The 19,113-nt window shown below is 42.4% G+C and overlaps 2 protein-coding genes across 4 annotated transcripts in view; one reads left to right on the forward strand and one right to left on the reverse strand.

The window, feature by feature from the left end:
- The window catches only part of LOC136345347 (SAM and SH3 domain-containing protein 1-like), a 138,241-nt gene extending 124,019 nt beyond the window's left edge, over nucleotides 1-14,222 (reverse strand). For all 3 annotated transcript variants that reach the window (XM_066293546.1, XM_066293547.1, XM_066293548.1), the window contains exon 1: nucleotides 13,370-14,222. In XM_066293546.1, coding sequence (XP_066149643.1) covers nucleotides 13,370-13,846 — 477 coding nt within the window. In that variant the 5' untranslated portion in view covers nucleotides 13,847-14,222. The remainder of the gene's footprint in view (nucleotides 1-13,369) is intronic.
- Nucleotides 14,223-14,385: 163 nt separating this feature from the next.
- The window catches only part of LOC136345345 (A disintegrin and metalloproteinase with thrombospondin motifs 12-like), an 88,866-nt gene continuing 84,138 nt past the window's right edge, over nucleotides 14,386-19,113 (forward strand). The window contains exon 1 of the mRNA XM_066293543.1: nucleotides 14,386-14,747. The gene's annotated coding sequence lies outside the window, so the exon portion shown is untranslated. The remainder of the gene's footprint in view (nucleotides 14,748-19,113) is intronic.

Genomic DNA, 19,113 nt, shown 5'->3' on the forward strand with positions numbered 1-19,113 from the left:
TCTTGTCCAATTATTTGGCGTCCAGTGGATGTGGTTTGAGCGAGGGTTTTCTGCCAGGTCTATGACCATTTGAGCCGCTTTCGCAAAGTCTTCGCCCTGTTGTTCGACTTGGAAAGGTCAGATGGTCCTGCTCGGTCGATTCCGCCCAGGATTTTCGTTGAAGATGGGAAAGGCCTTCTCTTCGTGATATTTCAAATCTTCCGGTCCAACTGCTCGGATCGCAGTTTCTTGGTCCACCAGCGTTTTTTTAATGGTATCAAACTACCAGTATGAGCAAATCGTCTGATGGTTCTCGACACTTTCGATTGATGAAGTTGTGAATTTCTGGCTGTTTCGACTTGCCTCAGACCATTCTTATACGAATCAAACAGTCCGGTTCTTATGTCACCACTGTAAGTTCGACTTCGAGGCATGACGGAAAATTAGCTAAATTATAGTAGGAGTGAATACTAGAAATGAGAAGCAGAATTTCCTCAAGACAGCACGACAGAATGAATAGTTGCGATGATTTTGGCCCGCATAGGAACGCGATTCGTTTATATCAGTGAACGGAAGGAAAAATAACACATTCCTTTCCTCTGACAAGTAGGGGTAGTTGAACAAAGGGTGGCGCGTACGGGGTGGCGCATTTGTCCTTTCGATTTAAAGAGAAATTTAAATAATTTTTAAAAATTGCAATAATTACGGCCAATACTGTAGACCTCCATAAATGACCGAACCCCGATGACCGGAGGACAAAAAAATTGAGTTATCCACAACGCGTTTCATATGGAAATGCGGCGTTTCAGCGTCAGGAACAAGCGCGAGGGGCTACGTATGATTTTGCTTATAAAAATCTCCCAGGACTCGACATGCCGCAGCACAGAGAGATAATGATCAAATATTTTAATATTTCGAAACGTGCTGGTCATTTGACCAACGGTCGAACCGTATTTATTCTACGTGCCGGGTTCGATTGCAAGGCGACATGTCCGATGCATTTGCTTAAACAAATATCCAATTCAGCCGGTGCCCATTAGCCCGAAACGGTCATTTCGTGCACAGGGAATATGCATAAGCTGCGAAGTGTTGGGGGAGATAATAAACTCGTTGCAGATACACACAGATGGATTAACTCCCTTCGCCCTTGGGGGTGAAGTTTCAGCTCTATCTCAGTCATCTACCCAATAAAATATTTCCATGTCCAGCAGGTTTCGTCTGCGAGTAATTTCCCCCCTAAACGATTTCCATAAAGCCTCTCTCGGTTGATTGAAACACTCGGAAATCACGCCAACATCGTTCCCAGACGAGCTACTCCCATAATTAAAAGGAGAAGAGGAAAAAATTGGCCCGTCCAAATAATAAATTCATTTCCTGAAGACCGCATATCATAAACGTGCTTGATTTCGGAATTGCGAGTGCCGGTCACGCGATCACCCCCCCCCCCTCGAGGGTGGGGGAGAGGGGAGGGGGGGGGGCATTCGTTATTCTGTCTTTTTACGATACTTTTTCTCGTTCTCCCAAATTTTGGTTCGGTTCCCGCTTTGCACGATGGCAACTAAGCGAGGTGCGCTCAGAAGCAAAAAACCTCCGCGATCATCAGCCTTCAGTCGCGGCCTTCGTTCGAAGTCGGGTATGACACGTGGAACGTTCCCGGAGCGGCAAAGTGCCGTCTAACATTTCAGTTATTGCGACTAAACAATTCACCGTTTATTGTGCAAAAACCCATGCAGCAAAGTTGAGTGGCCAATGGCCGGCCGTGTGGGACGAGTTTCTGCCGCGACCGACGGGGGGACTGCCAGGCGACGCATCCCGATTCCTTTTCGATTATTTTTGCGTAAAATCCTGATAATTCGGCAACAGTGCATTTGCCGCGAACAAAAAGAGGCAGCAACGGTATGCCCAAATCGGCCGCCTTTCGGGAAAAAAACGAAGAAGCAGAAGAGGCTTTTTGCGCTAATGCTTATAATAAGCTTTCAAGGGGAAATGCTTTGTTTGAGATTTCAATTACGCGGTACCATTTATTTGTTTTAGTTCGCCGTAAAGGTTGAAATAATAATTTGTCATGTCCATGCGAGTGCACCTCTCCCGCCCCGGTTCCGTTGCTGGGAAATGCGGGATAACAAAGGTCATAAAAATCGGTTAAATATGATTATTGCCTTTTATCGGAAGTCAATTGCACAGCTCTCATTATCATTAAATAAACCTAGAATATTTGAAATTTTATCATTTAATTTCACATTCGTTTCCTCTCAACGGAAATAAATCCGCTCCACTCTTGTTTTTTTTACGCAATGATATTCCAATTTGTACAGGGCAAAAAATTTGCTCTCTACAGAGTTAGTGCCGTAACTACCGTGTTCTTAATTAAAATAAACCGCGAAATTTTCAAACTCCATTGTGACATATTTGAAGAGTTTTTATTATTATTTTTTTTTATTTTAGTGAAAGAACTCGCCGTGCACATCTGTTTTTGTGCTAACAAATTTCGATTTATGGACAAAAATAATTTAAATTCCATTGCTTGCCTCTAATAAATGAATTGCGTGGCACTCGTTTACCCAAAACAAGGTTTGATTTTTGTGTTAATTAATTTGAAATTTGTTTGCCTCATGAAAAACCCCGTACACCTCTCCTGTTTTTTTGAGCAATTATACGAAACACGCTGCATTTCATCGAATTTTCTAGATCTTCCGTTCCCTAGGGTTAAATCGTCCATGAACACTCCCATTTCCATCTCTCTTAGTTTCGCCTAATTTGGGGTCAACAGTTAGAAAGTCGAGTATGCTTTGACCATTTAAGCTAGCTTTCCTTCAGGCCTCGAAACTCGCTCTTTTACGCTGAACACGTTATACGCTGACTTTCGAAAAAACCGCAACACCAAGAAGTACACGTTTGAAATTCTGGCACCACGTTGGGTCGGATAATGGATAAAAACGATCAAAATATCAAAAGAAAATTGTTGTGAATAAGTGAAAAAATTTAGTAATAATTTAATAACGGGTGGTATCTCCTCTTAAATTAATACATTCCTGTATGCGACGTGCCACGCTTAAAATTAAATTGTCAATATCTTCCTGTGGTATTGTATCCCGGGCAATCTGCACCTGCTCGCGGAGCTCATCTATGGTCTCTGGAGGGCGAGCTAAACGTTGAAGTCTCCGACCCATTATATCCCATACATGCTCTATTGGGGACAAATCTGGAGGCCGAGCTGGCCAAGGCAAAGTATCCAAATTTTCAGCTTCCAAATACCTCGAAGTATCGTTGGCTACATGTGGTCGCGCATTATCCTGTTGAAACGTGCTTCCAGGATGGTCGTGCGTGTATGGTACAAGAACCGGTTCTAAGATACTATTAATGTACCTCTGAGCATTTAATCTATCATAAATGAAAACAAGAGGAAACCGACTACCATACTGGATGGCACCCCAAACCATGACACCTGGTGTTAAACCAGAATGACGCCTTTCCAAAAAGTCAAAATTTAATCGCTCCCTTCTGCGCCTTCTAACACGTAACAGTCCATCAGATCGCCATAAACGAAATCGGCTCTCATCACCGAACACGATTCTTCTCCACTCATCCGCCCATTGCACTCTCAGACGACACCACTCCAGTCGGGCCACCCTGTGGTTTCGTGATAATGGAAGCCGACGCATAGGACGATGTGAATTTAGCCCAAAACTTCGAATTCTGCGATACATCGTACCAAGGGAGACCCTTCGATTTAGGGTGGCTACCCAGTTAGCACCAAGAGACGGAATTGTTTCAAACGGAGCGCCTGTCGCTGAACGACGAAGTTGCCGTTCTTCGCGTCATTCTTGGACGGCCACTACCACGATGACGATTTACTGACCCTTCGTTAGACCAATCTCTCCAAGCTCTTAGCACTGTTGATGCGTTTCGATCCAATCTACGTGCAATTTCGCGGAAAGGCAAACCTGCCTCGTGCATACCAACAATTCTTCCCCTTTCAAAGGGAGTTAACTGCCGATCAACTGTATTTTGGCGTACACGAGGCATTTTGCACTACCACACATTCAATATGGTACTAACAGTGGTACCTTTATCGCTAACCGCCTGTAAAAAAATTCGCAAAAAGAACGATCGTCACAGATAAAAAAGTAAAGAAAAACTTCATATCGCATTAAAATACGAACTTGAAATTTTTATCATTTTTTTCTCTTTACAAGCATAAAACCATACCAAAATTTCAAATATATACAGTGCGTTCTTCTTGGTGTTGCGGTTTTTTTGAAAATCAGTGTATTATCGGGAGTACAAATTGATCCGGTCCGTTTTTTGGTGTTAAAAAATGAATTTATTTGTAAACAAAATGAACGAACAAATTAATTAAAATATCGGCCATCGCTGGTTATTACTTTTTCCCATCTCTCCGGTAATTTTCGAATTCCATCTCGAAAAAAAGATTCATCTTTTGAGGCAATCCCAAGTTTGAAGGCAAGTTTCGGTATCTGCGAGAGAAGCGATCCGGCAACCCGCCAAATCATGCTGCACTCGTCGAAACGGCCAATAATCCGAAGGAGCAAAATCCGGAGAATACGGCGGACGCGGTAAACCATCCCATTTTACCGCTTCCAAACAATCTTTGACAACTTTAGCGACATGAGGTCGAGCGTTGTCATGAAGAAAAGTAACTCTATCATGTCTTCCTTCATATTCCGGCCTTTTTCCTCGCAACGCACGGCTCAAACGAACTAATTGGAGTCGATACCGACCGCCCGCAATGGAGTCGCCAGGTTGCAGTAGCTGATAGTAAACAACTCCCCTTTGATCCCACCAGATACACAGCATGATCTTCGAACCATGGATGTTTGGTTTCGGTGTTGGTGTTGAGGTGGATGGCAACGATTGTCCGGGCTTAGCGTAGTATTTTTTCTCTTCGGGGTTGTCGTAGAATATCCACTTTTCGTCCCCCGTTACTATCACATGCAAGAAACCTTTTCTCCGTTGCCTTTGAAGAAGTTTTTAACAAGTGAATGATCAATGTCTCTCGGTTTGAGTTCATAAGACACCCAATTCCCTTGTTTGTGAATCATGCCCATGGCCTTCAGTCGTACAGAAACGGCTTGTTGGGTTACACCCAATGATTCCGCAAGCTCCTCTCGCGTTTGACTTTGATCTTCATCAAGTGAAGTCCCTGAATCTGTGTCTTCGAATTTCTTTGACTGTCCCGAACGGGGCCTGTCTTCAACACTAAAATCTCCATCCTTGAAACGTCGAAACCATTCCCTACACGATTTAACGGTTGGAGCAGCGTCACCATAAACTTCCACAAGCTTCAGCTGCGCTTTTCTTCCGATTATAGCAGAAAAGTAAAACTTCCCGCAAATGCTGCTTCGTTACCACAAAATGCGACATTTTTAACACAGTAAAAAACACGGTTTTTGTTTACCCTCCTAGGCGATATAACCTGATGTTATTAGCACGTGTCTAACCTTTCTAAAACCACCAAAATCAGTTGTCACCGTGAACCATTCGTAACAGCCGAAGCCATCTTTTAAAAACGGACCGAATTAATTTGCACACCCAGTATGTTATTGAACATTTTTAACCAAACTGTACAGAACATACGTCCCACACTCTTTCCCATACCTACATTCATCAATTTCTGAGTGACGTGTGTCCTCTTACCTTCGAGCGTGCAAATTTCGAAAAAATTATACCCTCAACACTTCGGACGGCGACGCTGCACTTTTCTTGTAGCACCCTGTACATTGTCGGGTTTTCTGCATCTATGCCTCGACAGAGCTAAATCGTCGATAGATATCTCTGTACCCATTACTCTTAGTTTTTGACAAATTTAAGATTAATGAAAGGAACGTTTATGATGCTTGTTAAATGACGTTTTAAACTAGTTTCTCTGTAGGCCCTTGAAACTTTTCTCAATTGAACCGTGTTCATCATTGAACATTTTGGAATTAAACATTTCCCGACACGTATCTCAATCAATTTTCGAGCAATTTTCGCCTTCACCGGGTAGCTCTCTTGAAAATTTTTGAGAGATCATAGTGACTAACGAAAACAAGCATACATTAATTTAATGTCGCTAGTCACTCCACGTGTGGTAAACTAGATTATCCTACGAATGGTAGGATCTATACAGGGTGGCAATTTGAGAAGTTCCCACCCCTATCATCTCGAGACTGCACAGATCCTTAAAAACACGTCACTTTTGTTATCGAGGAAGAACAATTTCTATGTAAAATTTACTGCGCCTCTTTCAACCCTCTATCCCTCAGAGCAACCCTCTCAAATATCTTAAATGGTAAAGCAGGTTAAGTGATACATCATTGTAAAGGGCTTTTCGTTCTCTACATCTCGGTACCTTATTTGTTACATTTGACTGTTGCGCTATCAAGTCAGGCGTCTTTGATCATTCCAAATTCACTTTTCCTATTAGATTTTGATAGCGTTGAAACCAAGACTTTTTTTAATGCAAACGTGCCTCACGATTAAAAAATCATTGAAATAAATCTACTTAATCACCAGTGACTTATTGCTCAACGAAACGACCATCAAAAGGACAGAGGCGTTCGTCACTGAGGTAAATGTTTATCAACGTAACAAATTTCTTCCGTCATTAAAAAAAAAAAATTATTTAGAATGTGATTGTTTTTATTGTTTATTATTGTTTGCAACAAATTGCCGTTTCGACAAACCTTGATATCTTCTCGCACGGAAAGTATTGCTCACCAGTGGTACCGGTCCGACGTTAATAGGTGTTCAAATCAGTTAAAGTTTATCACGATAATTCGTGTATTATTGTGAATAATTTCAAAAATGGTATGCACAATTCGGAAAAGGACTGAAATTGTGTTTCTATACAGGAAGCAAGGAAAATGCACAAAAAGTGCAGCTGAGGTTTTTAGTGTTACAAATCCTAATTCGAATGTGGGTCACGGACTCGTCGTGGACTTAATTAAAAAAAAATCACTGAAACGGGCCCTATTGCAACACTACAGAATCTTTACGACGACGATTTTGATAGAAGAATCGAGTTTTGCCAAACCTTGACCAACTTAATTAATAATAACCGTTTTTTTCTAAATAAACGTTCGCCTCAGTGGCCAGATCACCTGCTTTCTTAATGGCCGGATCGAAAATCAGAAAATTATCGACACTGGGCCGATGAAAATACCCACGGTACTACACGGGGGCCAGAAAATTTGATTTTTGGGCTGGTATTCCCGGAAATGCCTTCGTTCGTATTTGAGGAAACTTGACTGGAAAGCTCTACTTAAGCTCAGTCGAAAACATAATTGAACCTTTAAGAACAGCTCATTGTGAAGACCGAATTGGCCGTAACATCTTGCAAGAAGACCGGCTCCACTTTCAGGAAAGCGGAGCTCCGCCGCATTATCTTCGGTTAGTGCGAGAACGGTTGGATGATTGATTTCCCCAAAAACGGTTCGGTAGAAGGGGACCCGCAGAGCGACCTGCAAGATCGCCGGACTTAACGCCGTTAGATTATTTTTTAAGGGGGCACATGAAGTGCGCTGCGTACGAAATCTGGCCTGATAATATCGACGACATGAACAGAGAGATCAGAGAGGCGAGCACGGCTCTCTGATCTCTCTGTTCATATGTCATGGCTGTTCCAGCAGCGGTATGCGAATAATTACATTTTAAAAAATTGTCACTTCTGACCAGACTGCGCAAAAGTGGAAAAACGCGGAGAAATGTTTCCTTCGGAAAAGGTCCGATTCATTGAAAATATACGTTATTTGTTTGATAATTCAAACTAATGAAGGGTATTCGAAGAATTTCGGTTAATAGCAAGGGCAATTTCCTAGCTACCCTTATTTATAATGGATTTTGATGAAACTTACGATAGATTAAGGCCCTTGTGCTACGATGATTACCTGCAATTTTCATTCCGTCATCTTAGGCAAATAGTTATTTTAAAAAATATTCAAATGATGGGACCTCTTTGGAAGGCCGCATCTCAGCAACGGTGCTCCGTCGGGTCAGCGTTTCACATTCCCGTCGTTCAGTTTCGTATCAACTTTTCCAAACACCCTGTACGATATAGCTCACCCGATTTTCCAGGAATAACGTAAACGTATGTCGAAGACTAAATACCGGTCGAACACTTTTCGTGACTCGGCGCATGTTGTCGACGTTTGGGGAGCAGAAAGCTCTATTTTTCCACTAACCAACATCCTGTATATTGCTGCATTTCCTAATTTCATTGTTCATTACGTAAAATCGCTCGCATGGAGCGGTTGAAGCAAAATTTTCCCTTCGGCCCTTGAAAATCGGCTTTGCTCCCCGGAGCACCCGGCGCATTATTGCGTATTTTGAATCTTCCAACAACAGAGAACAGTTTAGCTACATATACATTCCACTTGTTCCCTTAAATAGCGGCGGATAACGTCGACTCGCTCGTATCATACTGAGTCAGCAACACGCCTTCCTCAAACAAAGCAGATTATTCAAGACTGATTTCGTTATATACCAAAGTAATCGACATGCAATAAAATTTTTAACGCATTTCCCTCGTTATATCACCGATAAATGGGCTCGATTTATACCTTTGGCTTACACAGATATCAGATTGATAAACCGGCGTCTGCGTTTGACGTGCTCGTTCTCTGATAGGGAACATATCGCGTGAAGAACACTCCACATGAATTTTCCCTTTAGCATCAATTTCCCATGACAAAACTGAGTGAAATTCAGTCACATTCACATGTACAAATTTGATTTGCTGATAATTTCGGATTAAAAAGGTGGGCCCCACTATCGGTTTGAAAGAGATAAAATAAGCTCGACTACATAGGGAGATTTAATACGTGCGAAGCGGCCTTTAGAGGGAAGATTCATACATCCGCTTAATACCCAAATTGCGAGCTGAATTTCCTCGGAAATGTGGTAAAACTAAATTATGGACTTATTTACGAGGCCACGGTAATAAAGTAGACGCTACATAAATCTTGGCTGAAACCCCTTTAATTTATTTACTATTTTGATAGATAAAACAATTGCCTCAATGAGGGTCCTGCACGGTCAAAACCGTCGGAAAACTCGAGTGGACGCTCGATAGTCCCTCTGAATTAATTTTTGACTGAGACACCCAAAATTGGGTCTCTCAGCTTTCCCATCCGAGTCCTCTTTCTGTTTACGGAAGCAATAAATTCCCGGGTTTATTACACCTAAAAGCAAGTTTCCATCGAACATGTCCCCATCGACTAATCACAATTAATTAAGGACGGTCTGAAACACTAATTATCGGGCGATCAGTCAGGTCCTGGAAACGCACGCGGCGTCGCAGACAATAATTACACTTTCCCATCCCACTAATAGTTTCGCAGGTGACAAATGTTCCATTATACCCATCAAGGGGAGGATTTTAACTTTAAAGCGTCACGCAGGGGGAATGAAGAAATCAAGGGGTTCTCGTCCGAAAATAATTACTGCGCTCGCACCAGGACGGTATCATCTCCATGGAACAAAACAAACGGCAACAGAGAGGAATTATGGGGCACCTGTTGCCGAATTAGCCGGCAAGAAAAGTATCGCATTCCCATGAGAATGAACAGATAATTTTTTGCATCATGGCAGCTTTCGGCGGACAATCCTGCTGATTCACTCTCCTGCGATTAGACGACCAGTGATTGAACGCTGTTGCTACTCGGTTTCGTCAAGGTTTGTTTCTATTTCGTCCGGTTTCCACCCCGATGGCGTCTTCGAGATGTTCCCTGCCTTCGGCAGGTCCTAGATTTTCGATAAGACATCGGGCGTTCCATGGGAGAGAATCGAGCACCGAGGACTGACAGAGGAACGAGCTCGCAGGGGCATTTAGAAAGAGTCGCGAGCGTCCCCATTGACCCGAAATTACTCGAAAACCAACAGAGGTGGGTGCAGAGACGTCGAGTGACGATTCGTCTCTAACGACGAATAGATCCCAACACATCGAGCAATGAACCGTTCTGAATGGAAAAATCAAGCCTGAGCACCCCAGGCCTTCGTACTCCGGTGTCTCCGAAATACCGAAAACATAGTCCCGTGAAGCCTGAAATCTTTGGAAGACTGATGAAGGTGGATGTGGGAGAACGTCACGTGGGAACATTTCCTGTACTCGTACTTGGCGCAGCAGACGCTCGATAACGTTTATCACGCGATAATGGAAATATTGCGTTAACGTAAACGCAAAATTCGTACTATCGGACCGAGCGGGACGCGTGATAATGTAAACAGCTCTTGGCGACACACAAGACAAAGCCAATGATCATAAGAAAAGCGCAATTTCAGCCCTCATTTAAATATTTTAATGTCTTTGTTGGTCGCCGATGTTCAAAAGCCGCTCGGATGACCAGCAGGTATCCAGAAAATGGTTCCACAAGCGTTTCGCCTCGGAGGTATGACGTTGAATTTGTTCCACATGCTCATAATATGAGGATTATATCATTTGCAGGTTAAACATTTCCTAAAAAAAAACAGAAGTTTCCAATGAAAGCGTTTGGTACTATTCGATGACGCAACGAGCCATCCTCCTGAGCGACAAGTGAGGAGCGAAGAGGGGTCGGTTTTTTTCACGCATTTCCGCTAAAGATGGACAACTGTGGAACAAACTTGAGTAAGCCACTGGATCGCACTTAAAAAAGCGCCTTAAGTTCGCGCTTGCGGAATTGAAATATTCTTTTGAAATAAAACGGTTATTCGCAACTTTCAAAATGGCCAAAAATTGAAAAACGCCCTATATCTCGATTGACAGTGAAAATATCGTTAAGCAGTTTTTACCGTTAAATATTTCTCAGGAATCGAGCCCGCGACATTCAAGCCGATTTTGCTCCAACTAATCGAGAAATAGGTTTTTCTGTTCCAATCTCACTGCACAAGGGCATCGATGTAATTGGTCAGGTGTCTCCCGAGTAGATTAAGAAAAACCGTGGCCGGAGCCCTTCGCCCCATTCCTGAGCCAATTCCAACAATCTAAACGGCGTTTTGTCATCTCGGCTCGTTCGGGAGATACAGACCGTTTTTCGTTTTTTGTCGTTTTCTTCAAAGGGCCATAACTCTTTTTGTTCGTCAATATTTTTATTCTTAAGCGAAAACATCCTTTGCGCATTTTCTTCTGTGTAATCCAGTGGCGTGCTCGAACTTTTCCCAGCTTAATTTGTTTTCCAGTTGCAAACCGGAGTTGCTTTTGTTCAATGGAAATCATAATTGGCCACGGCTCCATCGACTAGAGATTACTTTTAGCTTCCTGAAAACGTACAGGTCTACATGTTCGTTTCGGTGAATAAGGCCCCACTTTGGCCCTTAAAAATTGACGCTCGTGGCCACGCAGATATAGCAGTTTGCATTGCGGATACGCTCCCCATTATCCTGAAATTACTGGACGTCTAAAAGAGGTGAGCAGAAATTGCTGATCTGCTGATAACGAGGGATAGATCCGAAGCATTTAAAAATATACAGGATGTTTTACATTTAAAAAAGTGCGGATTAAACGTTCTTCAATGCGTTCAAAATCTTCCTGAAAACAATCCGAAAAATAAGAAATATAAGGTGCGTCCTAACTGCGCTCTGTTGCCTCCGGGCGCAATTATTCCCGGTATTTAAAGAAAAGATGGTTCCTGTCAAACATGGGGCCGAAAATACTTAAAATCCGAGGTACACGATGTGGAAAATAAAAAATATATATACATTATTTGAAATAAATTTGAAACAGTCAAAGCTCTTACAATTTTCCATTGATTCCATGTTGATGGAAAGTTGCATTTTTGGAGTGAACTCGATTTTGAACTGCCGCCAGCGGCGTAGTTAGGCGTAAGCCTGTCGACCTCTTCGTTATAAAATGTAGAACGGTAATGGATTTTTTAACATTTTTACTATTTTCGGGTTTCCCTACCGTTTCACAACGCAGAAAGTTTCTCGTTTCTTTTTGCCTAATACAAACTTGCTAGAAGAAGAGCCGGCAACTACAAACAACAATCGTAGGAATAATCAGTTCAGGCACAAAATCAAAACAGATGTTGAAAATGGAACCTTCTGATCAAACGCACGATTCCGATTATTTCATGACAATTTGATTTTTTTTTCATTCTTTATATAAACAAAATTTATTTCAAATAATATACAGGATGTCCTTATTTCAAGGGATGAATATTTAACTGATTTTATTCACAAAAAGTTTCTATGACAGCAGGTCCGCAACGTCTTCGTTTAACAGCTAGAGGGTGTTGAAATTTAATTTTTAGTTTGTTTTCTTGTTGCATATTTTCCGACAACGATATAATAATCGGATGAAATTGGGCATGCGGGGGATTTTTACGGCGCAAAATCGAAATATTGCCCTGATTTTTTTCTTGCCGATAGAGGGCGCCACGTGCAGGGTTTCATAATTATTATGCGCCACACAGTATGCCACTTTTGTATTAACGGACTTATTGTGCGTTTATTTCTATTGAAAAAAGGCACTCTTCGAACATGTCTGTAGAAGTAACCGCTATGGAGACAAACGGGTTTGCAATTAACATGACTTGGTGAAATTGATTTAATAACAATTATTGAAACGATCAAAATTAATTTAATATTATAATAGTTGTTGGAAATGGCCACTTTCGCATTCTTGCACCGAACTCAGGTGGAAGATGGAAAAGACCTGAGAAGTAGAATGATCAACTCTTGTAGGGAAATGAAAGATACACCGGGTGTGCCCGAGAGTTCGCCAATCGACGTTGAGAAGAGAGGATGTTCATCCATGGAAGGCATGTGTAGAAGTCTGAGGTGGCCATTTTCAACCTCCGCTATAACATTAAACTAATTTTGATGACATCAATAATTGCTATTAAATAAATTTTAAAAACCAAATTTAAGATGAAATTTCAACACCCCCCCAGTTCTCAAACGAAGACGTTGCAGGCCTGCGTTCACAGGAACTCTTTAGCATACAATCAGTTAAAGATTCATCCCTTGAAATAAGTACATGTACTTAATTAACACCCTGAATCTTGTTTCAACAACGGGCATCTCGGAACCCGAGTGCTTCCTGCCACATCCTTATAGGAACTGTTTTCTTTAAGTACCATAAGAAATTGCTTCCCGAAGTTACCGCCGTACTTAGGAAACACCCCGTGTACACGTTCTTTGAGTAATCTCTGCGCAGATCGTGTTGCTGGCTCCGTATGATGTAATCCAGCAATTTCACCACTTAAGTACGTGAGTTCTCACAATGGAACCATCTGACCCAAATACGCAGCAGATGCAGTAAATTACCGCAGTAGTTCGCGCCTCTTTCATTAACCGGTTCAATTTTGGCAGGCAGAAGCGAATGACCGAATTATAAAAATGATAAATGACGCTAATGACGGAATTCTCATACAAATCCGCAATGGAACAGGAAGAAAAATCGACTCACCTGATTGGAATACGGCTGCAAGCTGAGAGTAACTCCGTCCTGAGACAGTTTCTCCTTTAATAACGTTTTGAGCTGGACTCTGGGAATTTTCACTAGTTCTGCCTTTCCCTCTTCATACTCATCTAAATACCTGGAAACCTCCTCTTGGGGAGCACTGGGGTTCTTGTCACTTCCCGAGTTAACGCTATGCCGGTCTATATCACTGCTATTTAACTGTTGCGAATCTGCAGCTGCAGCTGCTTCTTCAGCCTCTTCGAGGCTAAAATACACACTAGCTGCACCCTCTTCGCGTAAAGTACGCACACTTTGAAGAAGCCTTGCTCGATGAGTGGGATTAAAAACGCCGATCGCATCAAGATCGGGGTCTCCAATCTGCTTGCAGATCTCCAAGTCATCATAGCCATTATCAATGAAGCTCTCGGAGTATTGTCCCAAACGCAGAGACTTCAGCCATTCGGTCACTATATTTGAGGCCATTATGGTGCGCTAATAAACTTCATCTGGGACAAGACAAAGCCCGCGAGAAAAAGAGTTAAAGACACCTGATCAAGATCAATGAACCGCGCTGGAGGTGTCCCTGAAGCGGAACTTCGTTGAATAGATTGTCGCTTATCGGATCTCTTCTTTTCGCTACTGACAACATCAACAATCACGGAGTCATCGTCCTGCACTCCCATCGAAAACTGCTATTTTGGGGGCACAGAACTAACAGTGGGACCGCCGGGGTAGCTGTCAAAGATGCAATGTTTACATTATTGCGGAGTCGCGGCGATCGTTTCCCCGATGATGGCTCGAGGTTAAATATCGAAACGTCGCCTACAAACGCGATCGTTCCAATGGAGAGACTGGGGACGAGATTCCATCGAGAAACCGGCCCGCGAAAGACAAGAGACATGCGGGGCGCACGCTTTGGGCGGCGTTGCCGATGCTCCGCAACGAATTTCCCTGTCGTTTCTGTCATCTGTAGCAACTGTCATCAGTTGATTCGAAATTGTTGTTAGCGTCCCGGCAACGCCGGACGGGTGGTAAATATTTGCGTAAAAGTGCCCGGAAAAATGTTATCGCGAGATTAGCGGCGCCCCTTTTTGGTAACGTCGCATGTGCGTTATAGTTTGCCGAAATCAAAATCAAAGACAATTCGCGTCAATAATAAGTAACTTGATCGATAAGGGACATTGAATTTAGCGTAATATCAAGTGCTTCTTGATGAACTCGGTACTGCGGCACAGGGCCGGCGTTGGCAAGTCGGCATTTTAACCCTGCTCCCAAGAAGAACCGCCGGCCAGGAAAGTCCGCCGCCCTGGACCGTCACCCAACCTCGGCCCCCCCAGAAGGCCGGTACTGTGTGTTTGTTCCCATCCCACGTAGCTGGATAAAGGTGAGTGAACCATGTTGGCGTAGTTTCCAGGGGCCTTCCCGGCCCCCACATTTAAGAATCGGGTCCTCCATATCAGCCATAGTTCGCGAATAAACTCATGAAAAATGGAATGGTTTTTAGACAGATGTACATACCACGGTATTACTACCTGTTCATACCACAGAATGTAAAGTTTTAGGGATTTAATATCGGAGTTAAGCTAATTGGTGACGTCATTGCTTTTTCGAAATCTTCCGAGTTTGACATTGAGGCGTCCTTCGCTACGTCACTGCAGCGGTCTCTGACGACGGTACTGCTCCGATAGTCGGTTTGAAGTACTGAAATTCCACTTTTTCAAATAGGAGACCTTGCATGTTAGTCGATTTTTCTGATTTAGGGTTTATTGTGGACAATCTATAAAAACACGGGGCATTCCAAATTCAACCCTCACCACTGGCATTTCGGGAATTACGTGAGATACGAAAAGTTCAAATGCGGGCAACATTGCGTAATTTATAGCTTGACCAAATGCCGTTTTCGAAATTGGAATTTTCCGAGTACTTCCAAAGACGTCCCAAAGAAAACTAAAAATTAGGAACTTTGTTTTTATTTATTTTTTTTAGCGTTACTTTACGAAGAATTCCAAAGCAGCAAGCACTATGGCATTTCCACTTAGTTTCGGCTACACCATGACGTTTTCAGATTTGTCATCCGACCTTTCGTCTTTTGGCTACCATCATCAAATTAATTTTTTTTAATCGATTTTTCATAATAACTGCCGTTACATGATCACGAACGGCGGTTACGTTAACCTTCGACTAACCGGAACTAACTTTGCGTGCGTTCCTAATGACTGCAGGAAAGTTCTAGAACGCACTTTCCAATTAGATTTTTCAAGGAAAAGTTATTTATCGCTTTTTTGAGCGACCCCGTTTACTTCACTTTCCTGTCTGTTTTCACTCTAATGTTCGTTTCAAAGGTGTTGAATGATCCACTTAAATGCCCGTTTCCAGCAACTTTGCACCAGACTCGTGAAACTGTGTTTTCCAAGTTGCTGTTTCTATTACGGCTACGAAGAAACGGTAAACAATTTTGAGCCGTCGGGTGCCTTGTTGGACGCCGCTGTGGACATAATTTCGAAAAAATAGTGGCGTACCCCTAAACTGACATTTTAAAACATAGTAAAAAAAAATGGAAAACTGTGATCACGAGTCAGGCAGTCTGCCTACGCCAATGATTTTCTGGGAAGACATTTCCTGTTTACATAACATAAACTCACAAAGCTGTGCATTGAATGGTCAAGGAACAGAGGCGTAGTAAGGGTTCATTTACTAACATTCTAGGGCACACTTAAATGACCTTGTAAAAAAGGAAACTTTGGAAATTCGCGACCTCTGAAACAGTTCTTCCACGCCAATGAATTTCTGGGAAAACAATTCCCTCTGCTGCACATAAACCCACAAATTTTCAACTTTAGTGGTCAAGAAGCAGACCAGCAGTAAGGGTTCATTTACTAATACTTCAGGGTACACTCAGACGACCTCGTAGAAGAAGGAAATTTCGAAAAATTCCGATCTCTGAAACAGCCCCCCTACGTCCATGAACTTCCGGAGCGTTAAACCCATATTCACTGCATACAAATTTTGCCAATTTGCGATTTTATTGGACAAGAAACAGAGGCGTAGTGAAGTCGCGTTTACTGTCACCACAGAGCAAGCTTAACCAACATTGTAAAAGAGGAAATTTTTGAATTCCCCCTAGGGAAACGGATATCGGTGGGAGCGGTCCCCTATTTGCAGGATATAAACTCACCAATTTACAACTGGATTGGTCAACAAACAGAGGCGTAGCGACCTTACAAAACACCTTTACGCTAGTAGTAAATTCCCAAAGCCCTCTACCAGCGGTTTCCCCCAGTTCTCCTCACATCGGCAACCCCGCAGGCTCCTATAATGAGCGCGGAGTTGCCACATTCTTGTAGGGTTGCAATTCAGCAGGTGTAAGGAAGAAGGGAGGCAAATATCGGAACTCATAATTAAATGTTGTCTTCTACGGGGGATGGTCGTAAAGTTGGATCGTTATGGGTTTTATGGGTTTGTTCCTGTGTCATCGGCGGCTGCTCGTTGCCCTTCGAGGGAATTTTTGCCATAAAAGTTTGTTTCGAATGCAAACATCGGTAAATTGCGCAAGTTTAGATTCCCAGTATTGAGTGTTAATGCATTATTGCGAACGAACGGACTTGCTAATCACCGTTTTCCTTGTAAGTTTCGACACTAATTTTACAGATAAATACGTGAGTTACTTGTTTATTGTTGATTTAGTGTTACCCAACGGTTGTGTGCATGAGAGCCCTATTCTCGACATAAAACTGAAATAAACAAGCTTTAATAAATTCTGCATCACAAGCAGGTACTTGTAAAATTAGTCGGCATGTGCGCATTAAATTTCGACGGCTGTTGCGGCCCGAATCCTCCCTTGTTGTCCGCTTTATTTTGTTTTCCTGCTACGTCCCTTGAATATGCAAATGCCCCAAATATGTATGTAAACGCACATATGGACAAATTCCGGTTAAAACCCCTTTTTAATTGCTAATTTCATCAAGAATCTGCTTTGAATTTGTGGCAAGAAACGATTCCCCCATAGGCCGTGAAACACCGGAGTTTTACGATTTCCTGGATAAACTTTCCGGGCACGTCTTTCGGCAAACATTATCGTAAAAAAGTCGAGCCAACTGAAAATATTCTCTGCCAGACAAATATAGAGGTTTCTGTTATGTTTTTGCGCAAAAAATCCTGCTTGGTTTATACGTGCCCTGGATAGCAATAGTAGATTAAATCCCCTTATTGTTTACAACATTTTAAAGTCTAGGACCCTATTTAATTTACCCCCGCAATATGGCCAATTACTTCCCCTACCTGACGCTAAACCGCCCTTAATCCCGACCTAAACTCTCTCCGTATCCCGAATGGAGGCTCCGTCTGTGGCTCCGGGCTTCGACTTCCCGAAATGAAGGTCCCATACACTCTAAATATTATGGAGGCCCCCTGTTCCCGAAGGAATAAGGCTTTTAATGTTCCAGCCCTGGATTCCTTCCACAGACGGTACGGAGCGTTCCTTTTTATATTTTGTAAGGGGGCCAGAGGGGTGTGGGATGTCTACGCTGGCCGAAATTTTAGGTGCATATTTAAAGACTAAAAAACTACATTCTTGGGTTCTAAATTTCTGAACTCGGCTTTTACATAGTACACTCTGTATATTATTGAATATCTTGGACATACCAATTACAGGAAATATTTTCTTGCTGCATTTTCTAAGTTTTATCCGTTTTCCGAGCAACATCGGGCTATGTAAGGAGATATTTGCCACATTTAGAGGCGAATTACTATCTCGCTAAATCTCGACTTCTTCACATAGAGCACGCTATATATTGCTGGATTTTCTGAATTCGCTGCTCATTGCGATTCAGCCCTCAATGAACGTGTGTAGACCCATTTTTCTTCTTTCTAGAGGTTGTTGAAGGGACTCCTTGCAAAGCTTAATTTTTCTCACACACCCCGTCTATTACTGATTATTGTCAACTTCACGAGCAAAACTTGACTAATACCATTTTACCATTTGCCCTCTATCTCTGTTCATTTTCGAGCAGCATGCGGTTCCATGAGGCAAAATGTGAAAAACTCATGAAAAATATTTTCTCCCAGTTTGGCACGCTGCAATTCAACGTTCTCATGCAGAACATCCTATGCATTATTCGATTTTTTTAAAATCCACTCTGCAACAGGAACAAACCACCATTAATATCTCCCCCCTCATCCTCCCCGTCCCGCCTTTGTCTCAGTTTCCGAAACTTGAAGCGAACGTAGAGAATTTAATGCTTTTTAAATCAAGCTAAAGAGCGGTGCTTCCAGCCCTGGACACCCGATTTTTTCCCATTGAGCACTATACCTATTACTCAAAATCGTGAATCCGCGGTTCATTAAAGTTCAATCATCAATCATTGGGAACTCCTCATAAGTCCTCAAATTCAAAATTTGAAAAGTACAAATTCAACCAGAATTGCACGCATATTAATGGCAAATCAGACCCAAACAGACGTTGATGAATGCCTACTCCGGACCTTGAGCGCCTATATTGGATTTCAATCCCCTCGTTTATTTCCTGTTTAACTCAATAAGGTTTTGCAAATCTCCGAAAGAAACGATTGTTGAATCCAGATTGACGCGTCTATATCTCGGAAACTGCGTTTGAAAGACTTAACGTGTGAAGGATGTGTGTTATTGGAAGAATCTCGCATAACGAAATCTCATTATTTTTCTAATTCTGTCGCCAAGGGCTATCACAGCAACACAGCGTTATTCTTGCAGAACGTTCCCCATGGTAATTATCG

Source organism: Euwallacea fornicatus, chromosome 19 (assembly GCF_040115645.1).
Source record: "Euwallacea fornicatus isolate EFF26 chromosome 19, ASM4011564v1, whole genome shotgun sequence".
NCBI classification, from domain to species: Eukaryota; Metazoa; Arthropoda; class Insecta; order Coleoptera; family Curculionidae; genus Euwallacea; species Euwallacea fornicatus.